This window comes from Poecile atricapillus, chromosome 1, assembly GCF_030490865.1.
Source record: "Poecile atricapillus isolate bPoeAtr1 chromosome 1, bPoeAtr1.hap1, whole genome shotgun sequence".
Classification (NCBI taxonomy): domain Eukaryota; kingdom Metazoa; phylum Chordata; class Aves; order Passeriformes; family Paridae; genus Poecile; species Poecile atricapillus.
Genome location: NC_081249.1, coordinates 88,935,497 through 88,963,474, shown reverse-complemented (window position 1 = coordinate 88,963,474; position 27,978 = coordinate 88,935,497). Strand labels below are relative to the sequence as shown.

Genomic DNA, 27,978 nt, shown 5'->3' with positions numbered 1-27,978 from the left:
CAGACCGCCGTGCGGCAAGCCCCGCCCCGCCGTGGGGCTGCCCAATGGGAGCAGCTCCCATCGCCCCGCCCCCGCCCTAGCCCCGCCCCCTGCGGAGGGCCCGGGCTGCCCGGCGCTCCCTCCGCCCCAGCGGGCCGGGGGCTCGCACGGCCCCGCTCCCGACCCACGGCCCTGCCGCTGGACCCGCCGGCCCCGAGAGCCCTGAACGCGTCCGCCGCGCTCCGCGTAGGTCACGCAGGGCCTGATCGTGGTTACCTGCCCGGTTCAGTTCTCCTCTTGGAGCCCAGCCCGGCTGGCGCCGTTGTGGTGGGGGCTGCGGAGCGCTCCCGAAATGCCACCTCCGCAGTGTGCCTGTTGGCTCTGGTTAAGCCGCTGTCCTTGCAATTACGAGATGGTGTCGCTGGCCCATTTCCACCATACAGCGAGTCATTAAAGCGAAGCTGAACAGGTCCCGATGGAGCTTCTGCAGCCTACTGGGAGAAATGAGGCTCCCACAGCAGCCCCAAGAACAGCAATGTGTTTGGGGTATTTCCGTCTAAACATCTGGAGAAGCCTGCTGGATCAGAAGGGGAGATGCTCCAATTCAGGACAAAAAAGGGGGCTGGAGTGTACTGGAACAAGAAGACTCTTCATACAGAATTTTGCATGGTGAGTAGAGAGTGACAAGTGTGGGCTCACACCTACACTACCTTTTCCTTCCATAAGGTGATGCAGGACGTTCATGTGAGATTTTAGTGTCAGATCTCACAGATTATTAGGTACACAAGACAGATACGTAACAGATTACAGCATGGTAACTAGAAGATCGTGGTTCAAGGTGAAAAATAATGCAGTGCTGTGTCTAGGCACGGGTGATTTGCAGATAGAAGCAGACTAGCACTGACTTCAGAACTCCAGGTTTTTACACTCTGCCTTCAAACAGAAGTTGAGAAAGAAGCTTCTGTAGCCTGGAAGCCTTTCCACTGCAGTCTGAGGACCATTCCAATAACAGTTGCAAATAAGTATGAGTTTATGGAATTAGTGGCCACAGAGCCCTTGCCAGGTTGGTGCTTAGGGACTAAGAGATGACAAAGGGTACAAGGTACTTTTCCAGTTTCCGACATTTTCAGTCAAGGATTTGCTATGCCTGCTCGTTCTCTACTTGGATCTGTGCAAGCTTCCTGTATCCACAACACCTTTTGGCAAGTCCCACAGGTCTGTCACCCTGCTCCTGAGAATGTGGGCTTCAGCTGTTTAAACAGCCTTCACTTGCCTCAGGCTTAGACCTAAAGAAAATTATTTCCATTCATTCCCTGCTGCTTCCAACCAAATGCTTTTGGAGACAGGGTAGCATTGCTTTGTAGCAAGACACATCAAGTCAGCAGATAACTCTCCAACGACTTAGCAGCTAAATTAATGACCAAGGCAGAACTGGTATGCAAATGCCTACTCATCTAATGGATTTTTCCCAAGTGTACAATGGTGTGATGTGAGACTAGAGGGATGCCAGCTGTGACTCACCGTAACTGTTCCTCTAAAGGAACTGGCAACAGTTATGGAAAACTAGAAGCCAGAATTGCTAAAAACATTAAAATACCTGAATTAGTTTTGCAAGTCCTGCCTAAATTATAAACAAAAGGCCATTTGGTCATTGTCATTAGCAGCAGATCAAGTCATCATGAGTGCAGAATGAGACAAATCCCATTCTTAAGACAAGTTTTGATGCATTTCAACTAAAATTTCGATCATTCACATTTAACCACAGACAAGTGGAGGGCAGGGGGGAAAGCTATGAGCAGAAAGACATATTAACAGGACCTCGTGGCACTAACTTGAAAAATTTGGCTGTGAGGAAAAATCTAAGCTGGAGAATAATGGAACTGTCACGTTAAGATGCGTGAACCTCGGGCTCCTAGACTGAAAGGATGCTAGAAGCCTGGCCAAAAAAGCAGAGGACCAGAGGGTTAGGGACACAGGCTGGAACAGATGCCTGCAAGAAGTATGTCAGAAATGACTGAGGGGACACTGAAGAGCTCAGGCCTGGAGCAGCAACAGGACCTTGGGTAGAAATACGCTGCAAAGGTTGTAGAAAGCACTGGGAACTCAATCGTGTGGAAGCTGGCTTTATTCTGACTGCAGTGCCGCAGAGCTACATTCCACACGCTGAAGCCACTGCTGTTCCCTAGCGGTGCTTCCCGGTGCGATTGAAGCGCTTGTACAAGTAGCGGATCCTCTTGTTGAGTTTGTGATAGTCCTCTACAAACATCCGATCGCCCACCATCTGCTTCTTGCGGATGCACCTCTGCAGCTCGTTCCCCCGCCAGCCTCGCAGCCAAACGGGCCCCATGATGAGATTCTTCGGGTGGATCTGGAAGCCGCCTGAGGAACAGCAGAGCAGAGACAGATGAAGCCAGGCACTGGAGAAGGCTGTTCCCAAATCCTGCCCGCCCTGTCGCTGCTGGCAGAGGCGCCAGCCCGCAGGTGAGCGAGCCCAGCCTCCCTCCCCTCCTGCCCCGGGGCCGCAGCGCGGGGGAGGTGCCGGCGGGGTGCGTGTCTTACCCAGGATCCCCACGTTATCGTACACCCCGAACAAGGCCCGCTTCTTCGTCCACCGATCTACCGGCTTGCGCTTGGGCGGCTCCTTGATGCAGATGGGCCGGGAGAGCCCTGCCAGGGGCGAGGACAGCGGCACGGGGAGGCCGGGCCGCACGGGCGCCCAGCGCGCCCCGCCACAGTCGCTAATGCCGCGCTCAGCGCGGAGCAGGGGAGCGGCACGGCCCAGCAGGACCCGGCCCGCCGATCGCAGCAGCAGCGTTGCCGCCGCCGCCGCCATGGCGATGACCCCCGGGGAAGGGCCGGGCCGGGACGGGAAGAGCGGCGGTGCCGCCGGGCCGCCCCTTCCGCCGCGGTGCGCAGGGGCGGGCGGGGGACGCTGCGCCAACGGTCGGGAGGGCAGCGGAGCCGGCGATTGGGCGAGGGGTCGGCGCGCGGCGCAGCCGCCGGGCGCTGATAGGCCCGTGGCGGGAAGGGGCGGGGCGAGCGCGGTTCGCGCGCGCTGTTTCGAGCGCCCGGGGCCGTGGCGGCCATGGCGGCGGCCCCGGAGTTCCACCTGCCCCTCGCTCCCGCCGATCTGCTGCGGGATGGCGGCCCCGGGCGCTACGTGGTGCAGGAGGTGCTGCCCACCCGCGAGCTGCCGCCCGCACTGGCAGGTAAGGTGTTCCCATACCCCCTTCCCTGTCGGGCCCTGTCCTGCCGCCGACTCACGGCCATCTCCGTGTTTTGCCGCAGCTTTCCGGGCCGCCTTCCGTGCGCAGGGCGCGCTGGCCGTGCTGCAGCACTTCGACTGCGTGTACAGCGTGCTGCAGTGAGTACGGGGCAGGGACGGGGAGCAGGGGAGGGCGCTCGCCCCTCTGCCAGGAGCTCTTTGCTCGCCACCCTTACGCCCTGTGTTTGTCCCGCAGCCACTTCCGAACCGTGGGCACGGCTGTCAAGGAGGATGCCCTGGAGCTGATGATGCACGGTGGGTACCCGCTGTTTCCGGCCGACGCAGGACTAAAGGAGAGGTTGTTTTTCCTTGGCAGCTCCGTGATGATATAAAGGCTAATGTGACTCGGCCAGCTGGGCTGCACCCTCAGCCCACTCCTGTCATACGGGTCTGTAATCTTGGTGGACAATGCTAAGTTGTGCATGTTCGCTGTAAGGGCAGACCGACAGAAAATCCTCTTGCCCTTGTCCCTGGAAAATACATCTGTGGGACGAATCAGCTCAGAGTGAGTGTTTCTCTGAGCTGAGGAGGGCTGTGGGGATAGGACAAGACAGCATGCCCAAGGTCTGGGTTGCAGGGGGCAGCCCGTGTTACAGCTGGTGAGATGTGAGCACACATCTTTGGTAATCTGATGACTGCTCTAAGCCTCCCAAAGAAAGGATGGCTGAGGGACCTGGCAAGGAGTGCTCATGACTTTCTGCTTCTCCTCAGTGGTGTCCCATCATTCCAATGAACTTCCTAATATCTTGAGCGACTCTGGGCTGAGCCATGCTGACCGCGCTGCTCACCTCAATGCTCTTAAGATGAGCTGCTATTTGCTGACGGGCCTGATGGATGCCTTTGAAATGGAAACCTGCAAGAACAGTTGTTTGGAGGCAGATCCTGGTAGGAAGGTAGGTGAAGGAACTGGGGGAAAGATGATAAAATAATAAAATTTTAAGCTTGCTGAACTCCGTACTATCTGTCAGATTTTATAGCTGAGTTTATATAAACGTGATGCTAGCAAGAGCAGTGGATAATGTGGAGCACTGGTGCTTCTGTGAAACTGTGCATGGAAAGCAGCCAAAGGGACAATCATGTGTCTAAACATCAGCAGGGACTTGGATGTCCAGACCTTTCTATTTCATTCTTCAGTTTCTGGCTGGGGCTTAGTGTGCCAGTATTTTCTCAAGATTTCCTTTCTGGGGGTAGAGATGGTGGCAGTGGGTGCAGGTATAATCCTTAAACCACACAAAGCACTGGTGCCAGCCTGAGCTGAGGGAGAAGAATTGGGGGGAAAAAGCCCCCTGTGGTCTCACACATCTCACTGTGTGTCTCTTAATGCTGTAGAATTTAACAGACTTCTTATATTTTGAAGGAAGCAGGGTAGTGATGGGGTTTTGTCTGTTGTGAAGCTGCTGATGTATCTCACCATATAATCTCCTTTCTAGAACAGGAAGAACCATGCCAAGACTTCTGGATCCTCGTGGGAAGAGGAGAGGGAGCCGCTTTTACGGCTGCTTACACAGCTGCTGCAGCTGGATCTCCGTCAGCTTTGGGGTGGTTTAGCAGTGGAAGAAGAGTTTTTCAGGTATGAGTTGGAGCAGGTGTATTTGTGGAATGACTGACTGGTTCTGAGGGAAAAAAGGTTAAACAATAGATCTATCAATGAGATTGAATTACAGCCCTCTGTGGGGTGCAGATCATTGGGAAACTGAGAAAACAGCTCAAGGCAAAACCATTGTGTGTAGGAACGGCTTCCTCTCCTCACGTAGGCCACAAAAATTCAGATGTTTGCTAATTTTTAGAGGACTTTGGAGAATCTCTCAAGCAGAAACATGTGGTGTGCTAGAATGATGTTTGTGATAGTGAAGTTTACTGTCTCTCTTCTGTGGTTTTAGCTTAATGACAGGAAGCTGCTACCGTATCCTGGAGAATCCAAGTATCGGCCTTCAGAGGTATCGCATCACTCGGGAGGCTGTGACACATCTGCTTGCTGCAGCTCTGGTTCACTGTGACCACATGTTCAGTGAGTTCCTGCTCTTCTGCCTTCTTCCTGAAGCCATTGCCAGTTACTTTCCCTGACCTCTTTCTTCCTTCTCACATGTGAAAGGTGCCACTCTGAAGATCACACAGATGCTGCAGCACTTTGAACATGTAGCCCCAGTGTTTGCACAGGCTGTGAGCCTCTGGGCTAAAGAGTATGGTCTGAAAAGCCTGGTGGGTGAATTGCTAAGGTGAGAGAAATATCTGAAGCCTCGTCCTTCTATCCCTAGCCAACTTGAGGCACCCCATTCCTTGTTTCATCTTTCTGTGCAGGGAAATTGGACAGAAATGTCCCCAGGATTTGGCTCGTGAGGCTTCTGGAGTCAAAGGTTATGCTACTTTTATAAGTGAACTGGCTGAACAGATTCCAACGCTGGTGCTCTCCAACATGAGTGTTCTCCTGCCTCATTTGGATGGGGAGGTATGTTTCTGCAAAGTCACCCATCCAGAAAAGTCAAATGGTAGAGATGCCGCTATCCAATTTTTCTGTCTGGAAGCAGAACCTCTTTTGCAGAACCCAAGTATCCAAAACCTGTTCTGTTGGAATAGGTTCTGCCCTTATCTAAAAGATGCAAAGGGAACAGAAACCATGACATCTACTGTCTGATTGTCACTGTCAGATGGCAGAGAACAGGAGACTGCCTACTCAGCTGAGGTCCCTGCTGTTGTCCCTTGTTCTTCAGCACTTCATGAGTTTGTCACTGTGTTACCTTTTCTTTACCTGTTGTAAGTGTTTCTCATGTTAGTTCTTGGCTTCTATGAATTTACGTGGATAGCAGGGTTTGGGTTGGAAGGGACATTAACACCTCTGCCATGGCTAGGGACACCCTCGACTGGGCCAGGTGGCTCGAAGCCCCATCCAGCCTTGAACAGTTCTAGGGATGGGGCATCCACAGCTTCTCTGGGAAACCTGTTCAAGTGTCTCACCACAATCTCAATAAAGAATTTCTTCCATATATCTAATCTAAACCTACCTTCACTTTGAGGCCATTCTCTCTTGCCCTATCACTGCATGCCCTGGTAAAAAGTCCCTCTCCAGCTCTCTCATAGCCCCCTTTAGGTACTGGAAGGTGCCTTCCCAGAGCCTTCTCTTCTGCAGGCTGAACAAGACCAGCTCTCAGCCCGTCTTCATAGCAGAGGTTACTTTGTCTTGCAGGCACACTATCGTCACCCAAGCTTAATATATAATTAAACTTTATACATACTTACTAATTAATACTGAAAAAATTCACTTAGGGCTGAAGCCTGGGATTTGGAAGGCCCAAACTCTGAGTATATCAAGTAATGTCTTTTAGTCTGTTCTTAGTTCAACAACTCCTGTCTTGGCAGAGTTACATGATGAGAAATGCCATTCTGGCAGCTATGGCAGAAGTGCTGGTGCAGGTGCTGAACGGTGACCAGCTGGAGGAAGCTGCCCGTGGTACTCGAGACAAGTTCCTGGATATAATGCAGGCCCACGTGTGTGACGTCCATAGCTTTGTTCGCAGCCGCGTGCTGCAGCTCTTCACCCGCATCGTTCAGTGCAAGGCAAGTCCCTGCTGGGCAAATGGTGTTGCCTCAGTCATCTCTTCCCAGCTTGATTCTGAGGGAATTTCTGCCACCCTGCTTTTTGTTTGCAGAGACTGAAGTTTTAATGGAGAAAAGTGTTGTCCTTGTGTGCTGTGGTGTCTGCAGTTTCTTCAAAAAGACCAAAGATCCCAGGAGAGAGGGAACTGGGGGATGGAAATGAAATGTTGTTCATTCTTACCAGGACAAACTAGAAAAAAGAGCATAGCATACAGCCTCTTTTCACACACTGGTATAGGAAAACATCACAATTACCAGATATACCAAGACTCAACAGGATCCTGCACAACCTAAATCCTTGCTTTCAGAGGCTGGACCAGAATATATCCAGAGATCTTTTGAGCCCTAGGCTTTTCTGTAAATCTATAATCTGTGGTTTTTAGTACATGAATATGTCTGCAGTAAACTTTTCCCAAGTCTCTGAGCCTTCTTGATAATTTTATCTGTGCTCTTGTTGTGTTCTAGGCCCTGCCTTTGACTCAGTTTCAGTCTGCGGTGTCCCTGGCTGTGGGGCGGCTCAAAGACAAGTCTGTCATAGTGGTTAAAAATGCGATCCAGCTCCTGGCTGCATTTTTGTCCAACAATCCCTTCTCCAGCAAGGTAAATCAAATTAATATGGTGGATATGTTAGATGTCTGCTTGCAGGCTAAATATCTGCAGTGTGCTATAGCCAGGGCAGTAGCATTTTTGTGACTTGTGGGAGGAACAATGTAGCCTTTGACTCTGGCAGCTTTCTGGTCTTCCCAGGTTCAGATTTTGAGTTCTTGGACTCATCCCTCTCTTGGTGAAATTCATAGCTATGCTGAAAACCAGGAGGGATGTGATTGAGGTAAAAACCTACAGCAGTTTGAGTCCACTGTGAGGTTTCTCTCCTTAGGATCAGAATTAGTTTTTTAGAATACTCTTCATGGGTCTACAGGTTTTTGTGTTTAGCTGCACCTTCTCCAGAGCTTCTGAGCCTTAGACTGGCAACTTAGGGCAGTTGTCATTCTAGGATTAGGGCCAGAGTCTACTATTCCAGTTTCCAAATTACATAGATAGGGTTAGCTATTGGGATTAACATCTAAAGCAGGGAGTAGAAGAGAGAGAAGAATTCTGGCATTTCAGGAAAACGAGAATAACTAACATATTTCTTCTTTTCCTGACATCTTCAGCTAAGCTGTACTGACTTGGAGGAGCCACTGAAGAAAGAAGTGCAGAAACTGAAAGAAATGAGGGATCGTAGCAGACCTACAGCAGGTAATTTCCTTTCTTTTTCTTTCCACTTTCTAGGACAGTCCAAAATTTACTTTTCCTCATATTAAATTTGCTCCCAGGTTGTCACAGCTTTTGTCTTAGATCCTACCTGTGTGAGATGGTGAGATCAGATAAAGGGGATTAAACTCACAACAGTTTTCCTTGTGGTGGTGTTATAAAAGGACCATATTAATATCCTTGTCTAAATCAACAGTCCTTTAGCTTTATATCCTGTAAGTAAGAACTGAAAACGTCTATGAACACCCTCCCAGCTTTCTCTTTTCTACCACTCAAGGACTGCTTGAGTCATGATTTTGGTCAGATATTATTTAAACTTGATTTGTAGGCAGCACGAAAATTCAAGGCTAAAGAAATGATGGTTCTCTTACTCGTCTTTTTTTTTCTGCCTTCAGTAGTTTTTGTTTTGTTTTGGTTTCGTTTGGTTTGGGTTTTTTGTTGTTGTTTAGGTTTTTTGTTTGTTTTTCTGGTTTGGTCTGAGGGTTTTTTTTTTTATGTCACAGTTCTTGTCTTACTACTGAAGTCTAGGTGGGATCAGCCATGACACTAGCGCCTGCCTAGGGAGGAGGTAGAAGTAGAGGAGGTAGAATTTCTAAGTTCCAGATGAGCTTTTCCTTCCCATTAAAGGTGTCACCTGAGTCTGTGTTCTTCATTCCCTCTGATTTTTAAGTAGCTCCCATGATTGCCCCAGAGGAAGAGTGGGAAGCGATGCTGCCAGAAGTTAGGGCTGCCACACAGCAGCTCTTTCAACCACTGCAGGAAGAGGAAGAGGAGGTGTTGGAAATTGAAGAAACAGTGGAAAGGACAGTGGAGCAAATCACTGGGCTGTTGAAGAGGCTGAATTACAAGTAAGAAGTCTCTGCAGTTTGACACTGTTTATCCCAAGGGGTGATTTCCAGTAACGTTACTCTGTAGGAAGAGATTGATGTGGGTACCCAGCACAAGATGCTGGTAGGAGCTGCTTTCTCAGGTGCTCAGGGCAAAGCTGGATGGCTTCCCTTATGTTCTGCTCTGATGTGTTGCTGATACTGTCTTGGGCAATGTCATTGTCCAGGAGCGCCGCCCACCTTACGCAGAAGGCCCTGTGTCGCTTCCAGGGAACAGAACCTTTCATTGGTGCTGGGGAGGAAAACGAGGAGGCAACAATCCTGAGTGTTCTGAAGAGACTTTACACAGGTAACTGTATAATTCTGTCTGTTCTCTAAGTGCAAGATAATGCCAGAGCCAGATTAAAACCCTCTGGAATGCTCTGTCCCTCCTTCTGACCTGTGGGGCTCAGTCTGTGTGTACTTGACACCTCCCAGAGCTGCAGCATCTCTGCATTGTTTGTTCATCTAGTACCTTGGCATTTTAGCTGGATCATATTGATCTTAATTTCTGGTTGGATCAGTTCCATGCTCCCAGTAAAAGTGCATTTCTGTGCTTTAACTCACATAATATCTGGGGAGTGAAGCCAGTGTTGCCACTCCCACCTTTCTGCCCTGTCTGAATTTGTCAGGAGTTCTGCTTCCTGATCAGGAGGTGTTACATAATGCTTGCACTTAGCAGGCTTGTCCAGGTAGCTGGTTCAAACAAAGTCTTGGATATCTGGGGCCTGAGCCTCTGGGTGTATTTTCAAGACTTCACGTACTTTATGTTTGGTGTTTGTTTCAGTGTAAAGTTGCTTAGCCAATCACATTGAGCATATTTCTGTTGGAAGTCTATTGTCTAAAAATATAAACTTGGTGAACTCTCCACACTTGCACAAACTTTTCTAGGGAGTAGTGTTTGCCTAATTCCCTGATTCTCTTTTATGGGCCTCATCTATCAAGTTCAGATTAACCCCATCAGCATTTTAATGGAGTTTACCCCAACAGGACCATGGCTTTCTATATCCTTATACCAAGCTGGCATGTCTCTGGAGCATCACACTGTAGTACTGGAACTTGGTCTACAGCATGCTGAGATTTTGTAGCTAGGTCTGATGGCAGAATTTGGATTTTTGTATCCTGGCTCTTGGAAGGTGGCACTGTGGGATGGGGAGAGGAGGGTAAAAATGCTCTGAACCGTGCCTGTTTTTCTTGTATCTTCAGTACTGCTCACAAACAAGTGTGCTGTGTAGGTTCATGCCCAGGTGAGAACAGTGAGGATCCTCCATGTGACAACAGCAATGATAAGATTGAAGAAGTTGCACAGGAAGAGCAGCCTCAAACAGAGCTGGTCAAACAGGAGATGTTGGTGCAGTACCTGCAAGATGCTTACAACTTCTCAGTGAAAATCACAGAAGCTCTGAACCTGATCAGCAAGATGATGTATGAAACCTCTGTCTCAGGTATGTGAAATAACCATGGGGCCCTTTTTTTCCCATTCAGCATGTCTTGATCTTTCCTTGCTTGAGTGAAGATGCTGGACTGGTAGAGCACCAGGAGAAGGAGAAAAGATTGAAGGAGCTGCTCTTCATTGAGCAGATGTCAAAGACATTTCCAAGGTATTGGAAAAGCAAGCACCATCTAAATGAGTGTCATGAAGGGGTTGGATAGGGCATGAACGAGCTTTTTAGGAATCAGTTTTTTTAAATACCAAGGTGGAAAAAGTTTGGGGTCTTTTTTACATGTTTAAAGGTTGTTTTTAAAAACATATGAAAAAAAATGTATTTGAACTTCTTGAAATAAAAAAAAAACAGCTAGGTGATCAAAGTGAGTTCACTTGTCAAAGCTACCCTGCCTCCTGTGGGGAGGGATGGATGTTCATCATCTCAACTGAGGTTCTCCCAAAGTAAGCCTAGCCAGTGAAGCTGGGTTTGGTTATGTGCTCAGTGCCCTGACACAGCTTCGGCTGTTACGCTGGCCACAAGAGGGGAACTAAGCAGCTGGTCTCATCTAACTCACCTTTCCTCAAACTTCATTCTCTAGTTAAACATGAGCCTAATCAATAGGTTCTGTGGCTTGGTCCTCTTCAGTACTCAGCAGAGAAAGGTAGTGATCAGAAGGCCTTTGAGTTATTTCAGTTGTTCATATTTAATATTAGAACTAATATAATCACTTAAGACTTTTTTGTAGTGTTTATCAGAAATTGGAATTTCCGGGGGATGAGGGGCACATCTCCCACTCCCATCCTCTCCAGCTCATCCACTTGCACAGATCTGCGGTATGGATAGGTGTGGGCACTGCAGTGCCCCAGACTTCATGCAAACACTTCTGAGGCTTCATCTCTGTTGAGGACTCATGTTACTTGCGATAAAGCTTGTGGGCTTTCCCAGCAAGGTTTGGTGTCATTAGCTATCTGCACACACAAAAATGAGCTCCTGGGTTCAGTGTCTTTACAGGTCCTTTGAAGTTCAAGGCCAAGAAATTGCCCTACCTGGTACTTAAACACCTGGGGGTTGTTTGTGGAGGTGTTTTTTTAATGGATGCATGAATTTTAATAACTCTTCATCTCCCTGTTGTCCTGTGCTGTAGTATAAGGAAGGCAAATTCAGTGTCTGAAGAGCTAAGGTGTTTTGAGACATTGTCTCCTTTTGGAGAGAGTATGCTACTGGGTAAGGGACTGGTGCTAAGGGATGTGTATGCTCAGATTTAGCCTTCAATTAAAGATTTAATATTTGAAGATTTAATTTTTTTTTTTTTTTCTGTTGTAAATTTATGTATTCTGGTGTGACTAGGGGCAGGGAAAGCATACCAGCTCACCTGTTAGATGAGCTTAATTCCGATTTTTAAGGGCTTGTACTGGTGAAAGCTCTTAACCAGAGGTCAGACTCTATGAACTGTTTATTGTATTACTCCTCTGATCACTGCTGTGGATGTCTTGTGATGCTGTCTATTTTAATAGGGTTTTTTTTTTTTGTCTTATGAGAAGACTGGGCAGAGTATTTCAGGAGTAATGATGCTGGAACCAAACACAGTATTCTTTACCCCATTTGTACATCAAATAGCTTAGTTCCTCTAGTTATAGCATTGCACTAGGGCTTACATTTATCTGTCTGCTATGACTATGAGATCTTTTTTCCCAAAAGTATTGTTTGCCAGAAGAGAATTTTGTTCTTTCTCAAAGACAGTCTCTGTGCTCTCCCATAACCATATCACATTGGATTTAGCTGTAATATTGTTAATTTGTGTCTCTTTTCTGGGACAGCTACGTCTTTGTACTAGTGATCCCATTCTGACTCAAGCCCTCTGCAGACAGTAGCAGTGATCTCTAGATGATTGTAGAGCTTGCTGTGAGACGAGTTCTGCTATGAATTTGTTTTAATGGCCTCTCTAATGGAACTGGGGAAGAACTGCACTATCACAACTGTTCTCTTTGCAGTGGTGCAGGAAGCCATTGAGTTCTTTGTGACAGTCTCACAGTTTGGTGTGCCCCAGGCACTGCTTGGAGTCCGCAGGATGCTGCCCCTCATATGGTCAAAGGAGCCTGGAATTAAGGAGGCCGTGCTGAATGCCTACAGACAGCTCTACCTGAGCCCCAGCGAGGATTCAGAGAGGTATGGATCTTCCTAATCAGATTGCTTTTTTTTCCTTTCCCTCCCCCCATCCCCTTTCTGCTGTTGGAAATGGGGTATGGACAGGAAAAGAACTGAGAGTTGCCATGCTTCATGCTGAGCTGAAATGTAAGGTTATTATCTGAGTATCCCAGTCTTCCTGCAGGACCTGAGAGCTGAGTTTCTGCTCTTGGTTTGACATAGAGCTCATGTGTAGGAAATTCATGCAGCAAAACTCTGTGAGACCCTGTGAAGCAGATGCTGAGAATTACTTGAAGTTAAGCTGATGTCAGGCACTAATATTTATTGTTCTCATAAATTTTCATACAAAGAATTGCTTAAATAGTCTGGGTAGGGTCCCTATTTGATAGGGATCAAGAAATGTTAATTTTGAATGTTTCTCTTGCCAGCAAGGTTTTTGATTTGCAATAGTGAATTTCAGCCCATTATGAGTCAACTGTTGATATGGAGTCATCCCATGTCCAGGAGTCTTATATACTTCACTCTTTGTGGGCAAAGTTGTTAGCTATGGATGCTAGCTTTGGAGCAGGCTGCAGGGAGCTGCAGAAACTGTAGGCCCCATGGCCTTTCAGGCCTGCCTGAGAAGCTAGCCTGGGAAATTCATAGGAGGATTTCAAAACAATCCTCAGAGACAGAAAACAACTGCCAGGTGCTGTTTGTCTGTCCTCTTGTTTTCCTTGCAGGAGAAAGTCAGGGGGTGGTGAACCCCACTGACCAATGATGGTAATGTAGCACTTTACTAACCAATAAGAGTTTCCTTTCTGTATTTTCCACGAACTAGTCTATATAACATAGCTGAAGTAATAAACTAGAGGATTCTCCTGTTCTGACTCCCTTGAGAGTCCGTGTCGTTCTTTTCGCCGTTCCTAATCAGAACGACAGTTAGCCAATGTCAGTTGTCCCATTTTGAGTTCCTTATAACTGTAGTTGTTCATCTTGCTGGGATAATAAGAGAAGCAGTGTGGTCTAAAGTTGAAACTGTATTTCTGTTACCAAAGCTCAGGTTTTTTTTGCTGACAAGTCATACATACTGTGGCCTTGGTCACGTGTAGGCATTCTACTTCTGATGTACACAACACATTCCCCATTTATTTATCCTTCACACTATACTATAAGCTCTTATTTGGGTGCTTTCACAGGTATTCCTATTTATATTTCAGTCAGACCAATCTTAAATATTTTTCTAACGATTTCTATATGTCTTAGATGGGAGGATGTTAAAGGGTCTTTGTCACTTATCCTTCTTGAGAATTTGGTGGTGGGAGCTGGCTACCACATGCAAACTTGCTTCTACCATACTGGAGAAGAGCTGTGTCTCTTCTCTGCTGTGGTACTTGCCCTTTTTTAGTGCTTTACTTGTAAATCCTATTGGATACTAGTGCAATAAGATAAGTGTGATCCCTGGTGAGATGCACCATAACTCACCTTCATTTGTACCATAAAGATCACCTGCTGCTTCTTATTCCTTCCTGATAATATTGCCTGGAGACAGCACTTCTACAGTTTGTGCTCCATCCTCATTTGTTCATAGAGAGATTTTCAGTTTCTAGAGAATTGTACTTTGACTTGTGGTTGAGATTAAACTGGGAAGTGGCTGCTTAGTGCCTCTGATTGGATCTTTGAGCACCAGAAGGAGCACCAGAGTGCAAGGCAATGGACTCGTAAGCCCACATCATGGTCATTGGCACTTGAATTGGGTGACTTTGAGAACTCAAGCTTGTTGTGGGAGGTTTTCCAGATCCTGTGGATCATCTCTGTTATCCAACAGATGTTTTCAGCTCTTTCAATAGGGCAGTAATTGCTTTTTCTTTACCTTTTTTTTTTTTATTGTTATTTTTCTCATTTCAAAGGGCAAAAGCACAGGCCCTGGTGCATTCTCTCTCTCTCATCATGGTGGATGCGTCACTGGGAACAATACAGTGCTTAGAGGAAATAGTGAGTATTTGCCTTGCCTGGGTTTGGATTGTGTATCTATTTTATTAAAATGGTAGTCATTGCAGATTATATCTCCATTTTGAAGTTCATTCTCCTTTGCATCTTTCTAATTTTTTAATTGAATTCCTTTTGCAGATCTCAGAGTTTGTGCAGAAAGACGAAATAAAGCCTGCTGTGACCCAGCTGCTTTGGGAGCGATTCACAGAAAAATCTCCATGCTCGTCGCTCGAACGCCGCGCTGCTGTGATGCTGCTGGGGATGATGGCACGGTGAGCCTGGGGCCAGGTCGAAGCTTATGAGTGGAAGGATGTACAGGGAGTCAATTTTTATTGAAGAACTGGGGGTGCTGCATCAGCTGACTCTCTGGCTGTAGCTTCAAAAATAGAAACTCTATCATGGGGTAATGAAGCCTGGAACTAAATGTAGTTGTGCTGGATCCCACCAGCATGGCCTCTGAAGGATTATGATGAGATTATTTTCCTTGTGTGAATGCCCATCCTTCCCAGAGTTTAGAGTGTCACAACTCTGCAGGTTTGTCTGTGTTTGGATAAGAACAGTGAGAAGCTGCTGAGTAGAGATGTCTGGAGCCTTTAGCATGAAGAAAAACGAATGTTTCACTTTCTGGGGGCAAAAAAAAAACAAAATATCTGCACTAAAAGGTTTTCACTTCCTCAATTTATCAGCCCAGTAACCCTTTGGCATTCAGCTTACCTGCTCTTGCTGTTCTTACTTCAGTCCTTCCTATGTCAGGAACAGGCCTGCATAATGGTGATCCTAAAGTTCTTTCACAGGCAGAAAGGGGAATGGGTGGGTGTGGATTAGGGATTGGCTTTTTTTGGATAATGTTCTTTTGGTTTGGTTTGTTTCCCACAGTAGGGGAAGGAATGGTATATGTCACAAGTCCTGAGCTCCTGGACTCTTTCTTACTTTCCAACATTTTTGTTTTTCTTACCCCTGTAAGTTTTTGTCCTTTCTGATAGGAAAGAAGAGTCAAGAATCTTCTTTCTTTACAAAGAGGTTGTGCCCACTGTTGATCACTTTGGAGAAACTCATCTCCTAGTGGAGAGTGGATTACACTGGCTTCTGTGGAATATTGCTTGCTGCTCCTCTAGCTGTATCTCAAGTCATTTGAATGGGTTTTATTTTTTCCCTTCTTATTCAAACCACTCCCTTCCACAAGGCACAAGGAGTATTTCTCTTGGTTACCCATGCTTCTGTAAACTTGCAGCAGCACCTCATGTGATGTTCCCATCCCTTCCATTCCACAGAGGGAAGCCAGAGATCATAGGTAGCAACCTGGACATTCTGGTGACAGTGGGGCTGTCTGAGAAGGCATGTGAAGATTATAGGCTGCCTCAAGAAGTATGCTATGTTATTTCCAAGCTTGCCAGCAACCCTAAGGTAAGGCTCTGAGTTTGTTCTTGAGGTCATCCAGAAACAAAGAAAGGGGGAAAATTGTTTGTGTGGAGGAAGAGAGAGGTAATTAAATTTTTACAGATTTTGAGATTAAGTAGGTTGAGACCATTTAGCAGCACTGTCTGGAAAGCTTAGCACACATCAGTGAACATGTAATAAAAGAATTTTCATTAGGCAACAGGCTGAATTCAATTAGTAAAGAGTTCAGTGCACAAGAAAATATGTTTTCCTTTCAATTCTCTTCTTCAGACTCCCAATTCTAAACTGATTTGTGTTTTCTCAACCATGAAGCCCTTTACTCTACTGATGTTTTCTGGTGGTGTGATTCTTTTGCCCTCCCTATTAATTGATATTCAGGAGTTGTCAGCTGTACAGCAGAATATAAAACATGAAAGGTTTTCAAACCTGTCCATGTTGTACTTAGAACAACATGATAATGACTTCTTTCCCTGGGAAACAATTTATACTTTTTTTTTTTTTAATGCATTTGGAAAAAAATCTGGTTTTTTGACTCAGTCATTTGGGGCATTTTGGTTCAGGAGTTCTATAACAAAGGCAGTCCTCCTTCACAGAGCAGTATCATTCTGTGACAGCCCCTGCCACTGGGGATGTTGCTACATGAACTTCATGAGTTAATGTGTATCACAACATTCTTAAATGTTCTAAAGATGGCTTTAATTCAATTTTTAGTTTACTTAAGTCTGCATTTACGCTTGTATGTGAAAAGGGATGAACTGAAAATATTTGACTGGCTGACTGGCAGTAACTCTTCTGCCCCCACCCCTCCTCCCACCCAGAAATTCAGTACAGAGAACAGGATTGTGGTGAATCAGGAATTCTTGTTCCTAGCTACTGAAAGGTGGTAAATCCTCAAGTAAATTCTGTTTTGTTCAAGTAAATATCCATCAGGCAGACACATGTGTGGTGGGACACCTCAGGTATTGTCATACTTGGTTTAGTAGTTCTCTAGGTTATCTTATTCCCTACCTAAAAGATGATGTGACTGATACAGAATGTGTGCAATAACCTAAGTGGGAGGTGGTCTTGGATCCAGACCTATCCTGTGTTATTTCCACTGGTGGTATTTTGCTTTAAAACAAACCCATCTGGTTCTGGAGTACCAGAAGGCAAGTTGACTTACTGCTGATGACTCTAAGATGCTCCAGAGATTTCCCTTTCCATTTATTGCAGAGAGTGAGTAAATAATATCAGATTTTAAATTAGTCCTTTTGACATTTCAAAAGAATTATTTTGGTTTAAGGTGAGGTGGCGGAACTGCCTGGGTTGGCCTGGGATCATCATTTGGCCAAGCTTTAAATCCACCCAGTGTAGTCACCATGCTGTCACAAGTGACAGCAATGTCCCTGCTGCATGTTTAGCTGCAGAGCAGTACTGCATGTCCCTGGCATAGATTTAACACTGTGCACACAGGAAGGTGAAGTACTGGGAAGGGCGTGGGGGGATCTCATGTGCTGCTCCCATGGGAGTAACTCACCTGCTGTTTCTGCAGTCAGCACTGGAGAAGAGCAGTGCCCCTTTTCGACTGCCACAGAACCACGTGCTCTTTGGTTGCCTGAGTGAGACTGTGAGTAAAGGTGAGCCCAGGTCAGCAGGAGGTTTGGAGGAGGTGGGGTTGGGCTGCAAGACCACCTGTGTTATCATTGGTATATGTGGGTACATTGCTCCCTCTTTTCATCAGGCTTTGCCCAGCCAAGCACTCACTGGATCCCCTTCATGGAGGCAGCTGTAACACTCATCTACCAGCTGGCAGAAGGGGCAGAGGAGATCTGTGCTGACATCCTGCATGTGTGCAGTCAGCAAGCTCTGGAGAAGCTGCAGGACGCTGATGAGCAGAAAGCTGGTGAGGAAAAAAGCTGATGAAGGAAATCTGTACCTATGGTTTCCAGAGCTGCTTTGGGTGGCCTTGAGTAACTGCAGGAGGACAGAGCTGAGGGGCTGGTGGAAGTGTTGACACAGGAGGGCGTGAGTGCTGTGAAGGAGTCTGTGGAGTGTGAAGATGGGTTATACAGTGAGACTGGGCACTAATGAGGAAGAGGTCTAGATCAACACTGAACTATGGTCATTTCTCTCCTTTAGATGCAGGGGATGCTCCGTGCGGAGTCTCTGATGGTGCTGGCAGTCTCCCCACATTCCTGCTGCTGCACCTGGTATCCCTTGTGGGACAGGTGGCACTGCAGCAGGTAGCATATTTGGAAGTGTCCGTGAGTACAGAGCTACGCAGACGCCGCGTCCTCCAAGAGGAGAAGACCAAGAAGCAATCTGACACAAGCATAAGGAAGCAGAGAGCCCAGGTTAGAACCAAGGGGGTTTTTTCCTATAGGCAGCTCTTCTAGTGTCCCAGCTACAGCAAACTTCTGGAGGATGCAATCCTGAGGTTGCATGAGGTACAGGGCGATGTGTGCTTCAGGAATAGAAACAGACACATACTGGTCAGGATTGACAGGGAGCACTGAGGTCCTTGAAAGACCCTATTCACTAAAACTCCCACACTGGTCTTGAGTTTTGAAGAGGCAGAGGGGAGGGAGTGAAAAATGATGTCCTGGCCATGTTTATCCTCTTGCTTTAGCCAAACATTCCCCTTTCACTCATCACCTTCTTTCTTATCAGTGCAATCTTTTGCAACTGATGCAGTAGTGGTGAAGAACATCCATTTGTGCCCTGAGTTCTGGAAAAAGGCTTCCTAGAACCCCAGTCCAGAAGATTTGAGAGTCCTATCCTCTGTTAGGTAGTAATGATCAAGGTTTAACAGTAGTCTTTCTAATGTGATTTGGATGCTACAAATGCCCTGTTTGGTTAGGTCTGCCTAGGAATGTTTTTCAGAGTGTAATGAGGCTGACTTTCCTGGGTAAGAATAGAGAAAAATGTTGTGTCCGTCTACGTATCCAGTCTCTATTAGATGCTTATACTGCTAAGTCTACAGAGAACTTTGTAGTTCATTCCTTTATCCACCTGCTTATCAGTATCGCTACCATTTTCCACACAGGAGGAGGTTATTATCAGATTTTCAAAAAAGTAGCAGTTGGATACAGATTTGGTCCCCACTGCAATGCCCATGTCTCCTTTCTTCCCCTGTGTTGCTTTTTATTTGCTGCAAGGTTTCCCATAGTCTTGCTTACAAAACCAGCAATTCAAAGGCTGCTTTGAGCTTCTTGCTATTAGTATTTGAATGTCCTTTAAGCAGTGTAGGTCTCACATACTGATGCTGGATGTCTCCTAGGTCTGTTTTATCTTAGTAGTGTCAGTAGTTTACACTTCCTTTACGTTCTGCGCACCTCATTACCAGACAGACATGGAGATCTTGGACCAGGACCAGTGGAAGGCAATAAAGATGATTAAGGGACTGGAATATCTCTCTCAGAAGGAAAGTCTGAGGGAGCTGGGCCTCTTATAAGCCCCAAGACTGAGAGGGGACCTCATCAATGTCTGTAAATATTTGAAAAGGGGGTACCAAGACAATGGAGCCAGACTGTTCTTGGTGGTGCCAAGCACTAGGACATGAGGCAATGGGCAGAAACTGCTGCACAGGAAGTTCCACCTGAATATGAGGATGAACTTCTTTACTGTGAGGGTGACCAAGCACTAGAACAGGTTGCCCAAACAGGTTGTGGAGTTTCCCTCACTTGAGATACTCAAGAACCATCTGGACACAATCCTGTGCAATGTGTTCTCTAGGAAGACCCTGCTGGAGCAGGAAGGCTGGACCTGATGACTCACTGCAGTCCCTTCAAACCTGTGGTCCTGGGATTGGTGATCTGTAGCATGTGGACTGGCAAATCCCAGACTACCCTTCACAGTTTCATTCAGTTCTTTGGGGAAAGTGGGTTATTACACTCTGTGTCAGTCTGTTCTGCACTTTAGTCGTGCAGCTGGTAACATGCAATATACCTCACACCGAGAGAAGAGAACCATGTGAAAAAAGAGGTTACTGTTGCCTGACATCTTTCTTACACTATCCTCTCTGCACAGAGCACAGGGAACGAGACCACTATGGAGGAGGAGCTGGGCCTTGTGGGAGCCACAGCTGATGACACTGAGGCCGAGCTCATCCGCAGTATTTGTGAGACAGAACTTCTAGACGGTAAGTGTGGCTGCCACCGAGGAATCCTGGCTGTCTGCCTGTGTGAAAGAGCAGCTACAGTGGGTAACAGGTCCTGAAGGAAGAAGGCTGTTTCCTTTGGGAGGAAACACTGTCATTTTCCATGGTGTCAGCTTCCATGTAGGCTGTCTGTTTCTTGGTTCTGCCTTTCTTGAGGTGGTTGTTCAGTGGTGAAAGTGAGTCAACCGGTAACTGTAGTTTGCAGTAGCTCTGGGATAATTTTTATTAGAGCAGGATGCACAAACAGTGCTCTCACGCTCACTGTCTTTATCCCCACTCTCCAGGGAAGCACCTGTTCTCTGCCTTTGTTCCACTGGTGCTGAAGATCTGCAACAACCCTGGACTCTACAGTGACTCGGCGCTGTCGGCTGCCACAGCCCTCACTCTTGGCAAACTCTGCATGATCAGGTACTGCTGAGCCCTGCCAGAGTTCTTTTCCGTGTCTTCCCAGCACTAAAGCACAAGCAAATGCTGCAATTCCTTTCCCAAGGAAAGAACAAACACAAAAGAGTGTTCATAGATCAGGGGTTTTTTTAACTTTTCTCTCTGCTCTCTGAGAGGTGGAATTTTGCTATCTATCCCTTTTTTCCTGTACCCTGTCTTGTTAGCTCTGAGTTCTGTGACTCCCACTTGCGTCTGCTGTTCACGATGATGGAGAAGTCCACCCTGCCTGATGTGAGGTCCAACCTCATTATTGCAGCAGGAGATCTAGCCATCCGCTTCCCCAACCAGGTGGAGCCTTGGACATCACATCTCTATGCCAGGTAATGCCACACTCATTGCTGGGAGAGGACATGTGACGAAAACCCTATAGAAGGGTGACACTGGGTCTCCAGAAGGTGAGAATGACCCAAGAACGCAAATTTGAAGATGCTGGTGCAGGGAGACAGAGCTTTGGGCTGTCACAAGTACCAGTAACTCAGAGACACTCCCTTGCTGCTTTTTGCAGTAACTGTTTGCTCCTGTCAGGTTGCGGGACCCCTGCCCAAGTGTGAGGAAGACAGCTGGGCTGCTGATGACTCACCTCATCCTCAAAGACATGGTAAAGGTGAAGGGCCAAGTGAGTGAAATGGCAACTCTGCTCATAGACCCAGAGGAAGAAATCATGGGAGTGGCTCAGAACTTCTTCAGTGAACTCGCCAACAAGGCAAGTGGATGCTCAGGGACCTTATTTCACAAGAGCAGGGAAGGGCTGTTGGAGGCTGGATCAATTACATGAGTCCTGGAGAAGGTGTGTTAATGGTGTAGAGCCATTGGTCTGTCTCTTTGTGGACTAAATAAGGGTGGTTAAAAGAAATTTTGCAATACAAGTTTTGCTTCATCCCTGCCCAATGTTGCTGAATTTGACCTCATCCATTCGTACTGGAAGGCAGACTCCAAACCACTGCCTTTTCCCTTTGTTTTCTTGGGTATGCCCAGCACAGGGTTAGGAGGGGTTTTCTGTAGCTCACCTTTAGGCCTTACAGCAGTTCCCTGACCTTATGGCTCAGGCAGTGCACCTTCTCTGGAACCTTTCTGAGTTGTTCTTGGCTGCAGGACACTGAGGTACTTAAACTGTAGCAGTTTCTGCCCAAGCAGGTAAGAACAGGAGCAGTGTTGCCCTCAGTATACTGTTCATTCCATGTGCAGCCTCACATGGGCGCTTCAGTGTTTGAGATTTACTGCCTGAGAGGCTGCAGTGACACCAGGGCTTTTCTGTCTCGCTTTGCTTTGCTAAAGCAGAGCTGCCCACCTGACTGCACCAACTTCCTATCTCTGCAGTGTGTATCACAAAGCTGTGGAAAAACAGTAGGAAAGAGAATGTGGATTGAACCTTTTCAGGCAAGGTGGGAAGCAGTTCCATGAACTGAAGGGCAGTTTCCTTTATCAGGAAGCTTTTTTTTGTTGGGTTGTGACAAGGTTGGAAGGCAAAGAAACTGTATCCAAGACTGCCAAAGAGCAGAGCTGGGGTGCAGTGTTCAGCTTGTTGGTTGGCTGAGTTTTTTCCCCCCCAGCCAAACAGTCCTGGATAGGTTTGGATGGCTGTGAACATCTTGTTTCAAACCGTTGCTACTTTCAGTCAGCAGATTAGGGGTGGAGAGAAAGGAGGTCGTTTTAAGTAGGCAGTTTATTTGGCTTGGCTCAAATTACCTTTTATAATTCTGTATCTCATATAAAAACTTACGTTCTGCACAGGGTAATGCTGTATATAACCTGCTTCCAGACATCATCAGTCATCTCTCAGATCCTAACAGTGGCATAGAGGAGGAATCCTTCCACACTATTATGAGGTATTCTGAGGTTAAATAAATCTCTTATTGCCAGGACTATGTTTATGCAAAGGGAATGCCATGTCAAAGGAAGAAAAACTACACTGACATGTACAAAATGCTTTTTCAGTTCTCTTTGATCAGACTTTTTCAGTCTGTACTGTAAATGGAGTCACACTGAGGGGAATTGATTTTAAAACCACATGGTTGGGGGTGAGGAGAGACTCTACAAAGAGTTACCACTAACTCAAAATTACTTTCCCTCTAGAAAAGGAAAATAGTTGGTTTTACGCATGGAAACATGGATATGCAACATGAAAACACAACAGGTTTTAAAGACTGCTGCCTTTGTAATTTTGGTGGCTACTGGAGTTTTGTAAGCAGTTTTAGTGAAGCTGTAATTGCAGTAACAGGTTTGGGTCTGGGGTGGCTTTCTGGTGGTTTGTTTTGTGGGGCTTTTTTTGTTGTTGTTATTTGGTTTCAGTTTTTTTTCAAGAAAGATTGACTCTGGAGTGTAGAGATATTAGAATATTTCAATCTGAGGTTATTGGTTGCTCATAGACAGCACTAATAATGTCTGTAACTTAACCACATGAGGGTTTTTCTGAGTTGTTTGAATCTCAATGGATTATAAAAGAGGGTGTTAGACAAAAGTATTGCTGTTGCTGAAGAGAAGAACAATAAAATCTCCTGTGAATTTTCAACTAGTCTTTCTATCTACGAGAATCCACTGCATTAGGAAGAGGGATGGGATTTTGCACAGGTAGGAATTACAAGACACAGGAAAGGTTTATTAGTGAGGGTATAATTGAGACTAAAATTAATTTATGGTGGCAAAAGTAGATGGATTTTTTGCTTCAGCTTTAATTAAGGAGGGTAATGTGAAATACTGGGAATTAGTGCTTGTGGCTCCTGACAGCACATGTAGAAGTGGAAGTTAATGTCTGAAGTGAAGCAAACCATCACAGAAAGACAGGAGGCAGCATGTAGAAAAATTCCAAATAATTTTGGAATTTTCAGTACTGTTTTTAATTAATATCAAACTGGAGGTGTTACCACAGACATGGAGCATAGTAAGTGTAGTAATTGCATTAAAGTGTGATTGGTGGGGTTAAGACAGGTGTAAGATGGACTTTTGACTTCCAGTAACATACATGGAGAGAACTGGAGGTGTCTGGCAAATAAGAGGCGGTATTGATATAACAATGTAGACGGGTATCAAATTAGTGTAAAGAAAATTAATTTTAAAGACCTGATCATCAGTTAACACACCACATATCCTCTAAAAAGGAAAAGAAGGGAATTAGTAGTTGAAACTGAACTATTTTCCCACACAGCATTATATTAAATGCTTACATTGTGGAGAGGATCAGGTTTAACTTGGAAACCATGGTGGACAAAAGCACAGGCTAGGAATGAAGCAGTGCCTTATGCTCCAGGGATACTTACCAAACTGGAGAATGGGGAGGCGTAAAAAAGGGTAGTGGGGGGACCATCACTGTTAAAGGACTAACTTTGGAGAGTGAGAAAGTTACAGTAATAAAAACTAAGATGAAAACTAGCAGAATAAAGTATCAGGTTGAATGCTTAGAAGTTGCTTAACGTCTTCTGGCTAAAGTTATAGGTGCATGCCACTTTCTGCTTTAGTGGCCCAGTTTTTTCTGGTAGAGGGAAGCATTGGCAGTGCTGGTGAGACCTTGCCTGAAGTGCTGCCACTGTTCTGGTCACTTAAGTTAAAGATGAATTGATGCTGGAACAAATGCAAAGGGAGGACTCTTGAGAATGCTGTGTCTGTTATGTATCTTAGAAAAGCAGCTCGGTGTGGTGGTTGTAGACATAACAAAGACAGAACAAGGAAGTGTTTTAGAACAATTATATCAGGGCCAGTGGCAATCTGACTGAGCTTAAGTTAACAGAAATGTTGGTACAAGAAAAAGAGAGAGCAGCGGGACCTTCTTAATAAATAGAAGTTATTCAGTGATTTCGAAGAGGACATAGGGCAAAATGCACAAGTGCCTAACTGTGCTAAAGTCCAGGTGTCCCTGTTCCTCAAGAAGCTAAGGAAAAATGGACCAGGTTAGCATTTAAGTTCTGTTAAGCTTTGTTCCTGTTTTAGTGCAAAGTAGTGCTCACTTTTGCATTGATCCAAAATGCAACAACACACTTTCAGCAAATTAGTAATGAAAAAGTCACAAGCATGGTTCTGAGGGGAGAAAATACTGCATACCACAGTGCTCCCCTCAAGGTTTGCTTGGCACACACAACTAGTCTATCAGTGCAACTTGTGAAGTGAGGAGATTGTCTGGAGGAGCTGCATGCTCTTAAAACTGGATGGAAGGAGCAGATAAGAAGTCAGCACTGCTGCCTTTTCAGCACCCCTCCTACCTGAAATGGGGATTCCTCTGTGGGCTCTAATATTTTGCCTTTTTTTTCCCCTTGCAGACATCTGTTCTCATATATTACAAAAGACAAACAAACAGAGAGCTTGGTGGAGAAACTTTGTCAGAGATTCCGGACTGCCAGGTGGGTTGTAATCCTGATTTTCCTGCCAAGTGCTTCTGCTTCTCAGGATTTTTCAGAAGAAATGAGCTTGTATGTGGTGGTTGTAAAAGGTTCCCATTATATTCTTCATGTGCCAAAGTGACAAATGCAATATCACTTGGTTTAAGTCCCCCTTTTTTTTTAACTACCTTCTCCTAAAAATATATGAATACTTATAAATTAAGGTTTCTGGTTTTATTATGCAGTGATTGACCCCCCCTTCCTTCCTTTTTTAAGGAAAAAGTTTTGTGATAGTCTAGATCTGCATTACGGCTGAGCAAGGAGACATCCCACAAGTGGATTTTACGTACCTTTGTGATCCTTCTCCATGGGCTATTCCCTTGCAGCTAGGAAATTAGTGTGTTCAGCTGAGAAGTTGGGATCCCTCCAGCAGTCCTGTCTGGGGTGATCTCAACTATCAAGCTGATATAGGCCTGTCTTTGTTCTGTGTGCATGGGCTGCTCAGTATCAAGTCAATGCCTGGAACTCTGTTTTGGTTTTTTATTATTATTATTTTACCTAAGTGCTTGTGCCACTATACACTTTGGCTTTTGCTCTGCTCCATCTCCAAGATGTGCATGCCTTGCTTGTGCATTGCTGATTACAGAGTATAGAGTGCAGGATCCATGCTGTGAATCTGGGATATCATTTTGCTTTCTGGGTTTTGGGGTTTTTTTGCTGCTTTTCCCCCACTCCCCAAGCTATAATTTCACTGACCCAGGCGTACACTTTTTATTTCCTTCCAAGAAGAATACTAACAGAAATTTATCTTCTTCCCTGTCATGTACTTCCAGTGAGATATCTTCATTTTAACTTCCACTGCCTTTGGTGTACCCTGGTTTCCTCCATTCCTGTGGTTTTCCTTCACCACTGTCGTGGCTTTGCCCTTGAGGTTTAAGCTGTCTGCTTATCTTGGCCATTTGTGCACAGTGCCTGGGCATGTGACCTGCTCAGCTGCCTCAGGGAGTTGCATATTTCCCAAAATATTTGGATTTTGTCTCCCAAGCACGAGTGAAGAGTGGTCCCTCTCTCCAAAGTTGCCTCCCAGGAGCACTGGTGAGCTCTTCACACCACATTTGTAAATAACCATCTGTGTGTAAGTTGTGTCTCACCTTTAGTAGAATGTCCTGATATTTCTGTACCACAAATGTGATCGGCTTGGTGCACACTAGTGGTACTGCTAGAACAGGACTCTCACTCCAGGCTAAAACAGGAGCTTGTCAGAAGAGATTTTGCAGCCACCATCAACCTCCTCAGCATTTCTGGAGTTCTAAACACAGCAACTTGCCAGGTGTCATTCAGACTGTAAAAGTGGAAACACCTGGATGCTGCAGCTTTGTTCTCCATCTGTCTAGGTTTGAGCAGAGCATCCTGAGACAGCATGTGCTGGACAGACTTGAGGCCCTCACTCTGCATATATTAAAAATAGGGGCTTTGGCCTTGCTTTTCCCCTCCCATTCCATCACAGTGATCTACATTAGGGATGTTAGTTTGTGCTTTTGTTTTTCTTTCCCTTTGGTTTTATTCCAGTAACTTTTGCTGGAATTTGAATGTAGTTCTTCTCTGATACAGCATTTGTTATTTGTTGACTTTATAACTTAATGAATATGACCTTCTTTATGTAACTAACCAGGAAAGGGAGAGAGAACATCAAATACAGCTTCTGCTTGAGATCATCTCAAATATGCAAAAATGAACAGCCGTGGGCTTGTTATGTGGTTGAAATAAGGCCCTTCAAGAGGAGTCCTGACCTCACTGAGTCTTGTCCTCCTGGTCAGCAATAACTTCTGACACTTTTCAAACAAGTGACTGTATTCTTTAGCAGTGGAGCCTTCATGTTTCCCTGACAGGCACTAAGTGTTGTGGAATAGAGTGGTTGTGTGTGGTATGGCACAGCACCCTGCCGCTGACCTGTAACAGAACAACCCAAATCTCAGTTCTGCAGGGCACATGCAGGAAATTCTGGTAGTTCTGGGTGACATGTGCTCACCCTCAGACACCCCTTTTTGTAGAAGCTAATGGTGATCTTTGTCTTTCCCAGGACTGAGCGTCAATATCGGGATCTGTCCCACTGCCTTGCTCTGCTTCCAGTCTCGGAACGGGGCCTTCACAAGCTGCAGGATAACTATGACTGCTTTGCAGACAAGCTCCAAGATCCAGCTGTCTACAATTGTTTCCAAACTGTGCTGGCTCGATTTCGCAGAGCAGGCATCAAACCTGAGACTAAAGTAAGGGTGTGGGACAAGGGTCCAGGCCAGAAAAACAATTGCTTTTTACATACAGTGACTGGGAAGCCATGCAGTTTTTCATTTACAGCAGACTATTCCTCACCCCTAACAATTTATCAATTTATTTATTTAACTTGATGGCAATTCTGCTATGGATGTAATACTCCTCTCCCCTCATCTCTCTTAATTTTTCCCCCCTCCACTGCTGTTTTACATCTCCATCAGGCTCTAGCTGAAGAGCTGGAGCAGAAGCTGTCTGCCTCCCATAACCGAGGACTGGATTCAACAGAGATATGCCAGGATGGTAGTCAGACTCCAATGCCAGCGCCAGCCAAGCGGAAACCAATAGGAAGTATGTTCCTTTTTGTGAGATTCCTACCTTCTTGCAGTCCAGCAGAAACACTTAAGGACTTTTCCTTGTCCTTACAGACAGAAGTTTGCTGCCTTTCTCTATTTCTTTTCCCTTTTTCTTGACAGGTTCACGCCGCCAGCCTCTGAGCCCAGCCAACACGGATGACGATTTTGTCACACCCCCATCCCGCACCCTCCGAAAGCGTGCCCAAAAGCGCCATCCACGCAAAAAAAACATCATTACCTTTTCCAGCGATGAGGAGAACAATTCTGAGGATGGTAAGGCACTGCACAGTCCTCAAAGAGGGGAAGGACTACAGATTTGGCCCAACAGGGATGTCCCTTTGGTCATGGGCTTCAGACCACTGTGGAGGCTGCCTGTAGATTTCTTTGCTCAAGGCAGTGAAGTGCTCATTACTGACACATTTTACTCTCTTTAGAGCTATCTGCACAATTGAGAGAGGAAGAAACCCCCACCAAAACAACTCCCATCACCAGATCTTCAGCCCGACGGCTACGCTGAGGGAACCATCTGCCACTGCCTTTAACTAAAAATAAAACTCCCTTTATGCAAC

The 27,978-nt window shown here is 46.0% G+C and overlaps 2 protein-coding genes and 1 non-coding gene across 9 annotated transcripts; 2 read left to right on the top strand and 1 right to left on the bottom strand.

The window, feature by feature from the left end:
• Positions 1 to 2,086: 2,086 nt before the first annotated feature.
• MRPL51 (mitochondrial ribosomal protein L51) lies at positions 2,087 to 2,895 on the bottom strand. The gene is made up of 2 exons (XM_058862136.1): positions 2,539 to 2,895; positions 2,087 to 2,358 (listed from the first exon to the last, which is right to left on the bottom strand). The coding sequence occupies exons 1-2, from the start codon at positions 2,810 to 2,812 to the stop codon at positions 2,162 to 2,164; spliced, it is 471 nt and encodes a 156-aa protein (XP_058718119.1). The 5' UTR covers positions 2,813 to 2,895; the 3' UTR covers positions 2,087 to 2,161.
• On the top strand, positions 2,323 to 27,978 carry NCAPD2 (non-SMC condensin I complex subunit D2). 7 transcript variants are annotated; one of them, XM_058861999.1, is made up of 31 exons: positions 2,323 to 2,460; positions 3,268 to 3,343; positions 3,441 to 3,499; positions 3,956 to 4,137; positions 4,675 to 4,814; positions 5,125 to 5,252; positions 5,337 to 5,460; positions 5,543 to 5,690; positions 6,599 to 6,796; positions 7,301 to 7,435; positions 7,990 to 8,074; positions 8,760 to 8,937; positions 9,144 to 9,265; positions 10,191 to 10,400; positions 12,374 to 12,548; positions 14,417 to 14,501; positions 14,637 to 14,770; positions 15,770 to 15,902; positions 17,428 to 17,512; positions 17,617 to 17,778; positions 18,015 to 18,229; positions 19,905 to 20,016; positions 20,319 to 20,442; positions 20,643 to 20,798; positions 21,004 to 21,181; positions 22,210 to 22,304; positions 24,726 to 24,806; positions 26,866 to 27,052; positions 27,278 to 27,404; positions 27,530 to 27,682; positions 27,844 to 27,978. In XM_058861999.1, exons 3-31 carry the CDS (start codon positions 3,490 to 3,492, stop codon positions 27,924 to 27,926), a joined length of 3,945 nt encoding a protein of 1,314 aa, XP_058717982.1. In that variant the 5' UTR covers positions 2,323 to 2,460; positions 3,268 to 3,343; positions 3,441 to 3,489; the 3' UTR covers positions 27,927 to 27,978. The 7 variants fall into 7 exon arrangements, with proteins under 7 accessions (XP_058717982.1, XP_058717973.1, XP_058717963.1 ...); XM_058861990.1 differs by lacking the exon at positions 2,323 to 2,460 and adding an exon at positions 2,909 to 3,188 and having other exon boundaries at positions 8,763 to 8,937; XM_058861980.1 differs by lacking the exon at positions 2,323 to 2,460 and adding an exon at positions 2,909 to 3,188.
• Positions 3,560 to 3,881, top strand: LOC131575039 (small nucleolar RNA U85). Its single transcript, XR_009276684.1, has one exon. It is a non-coding gene; the product is annotated as a small nucleolar RNA U85 (small nucleolar RNA).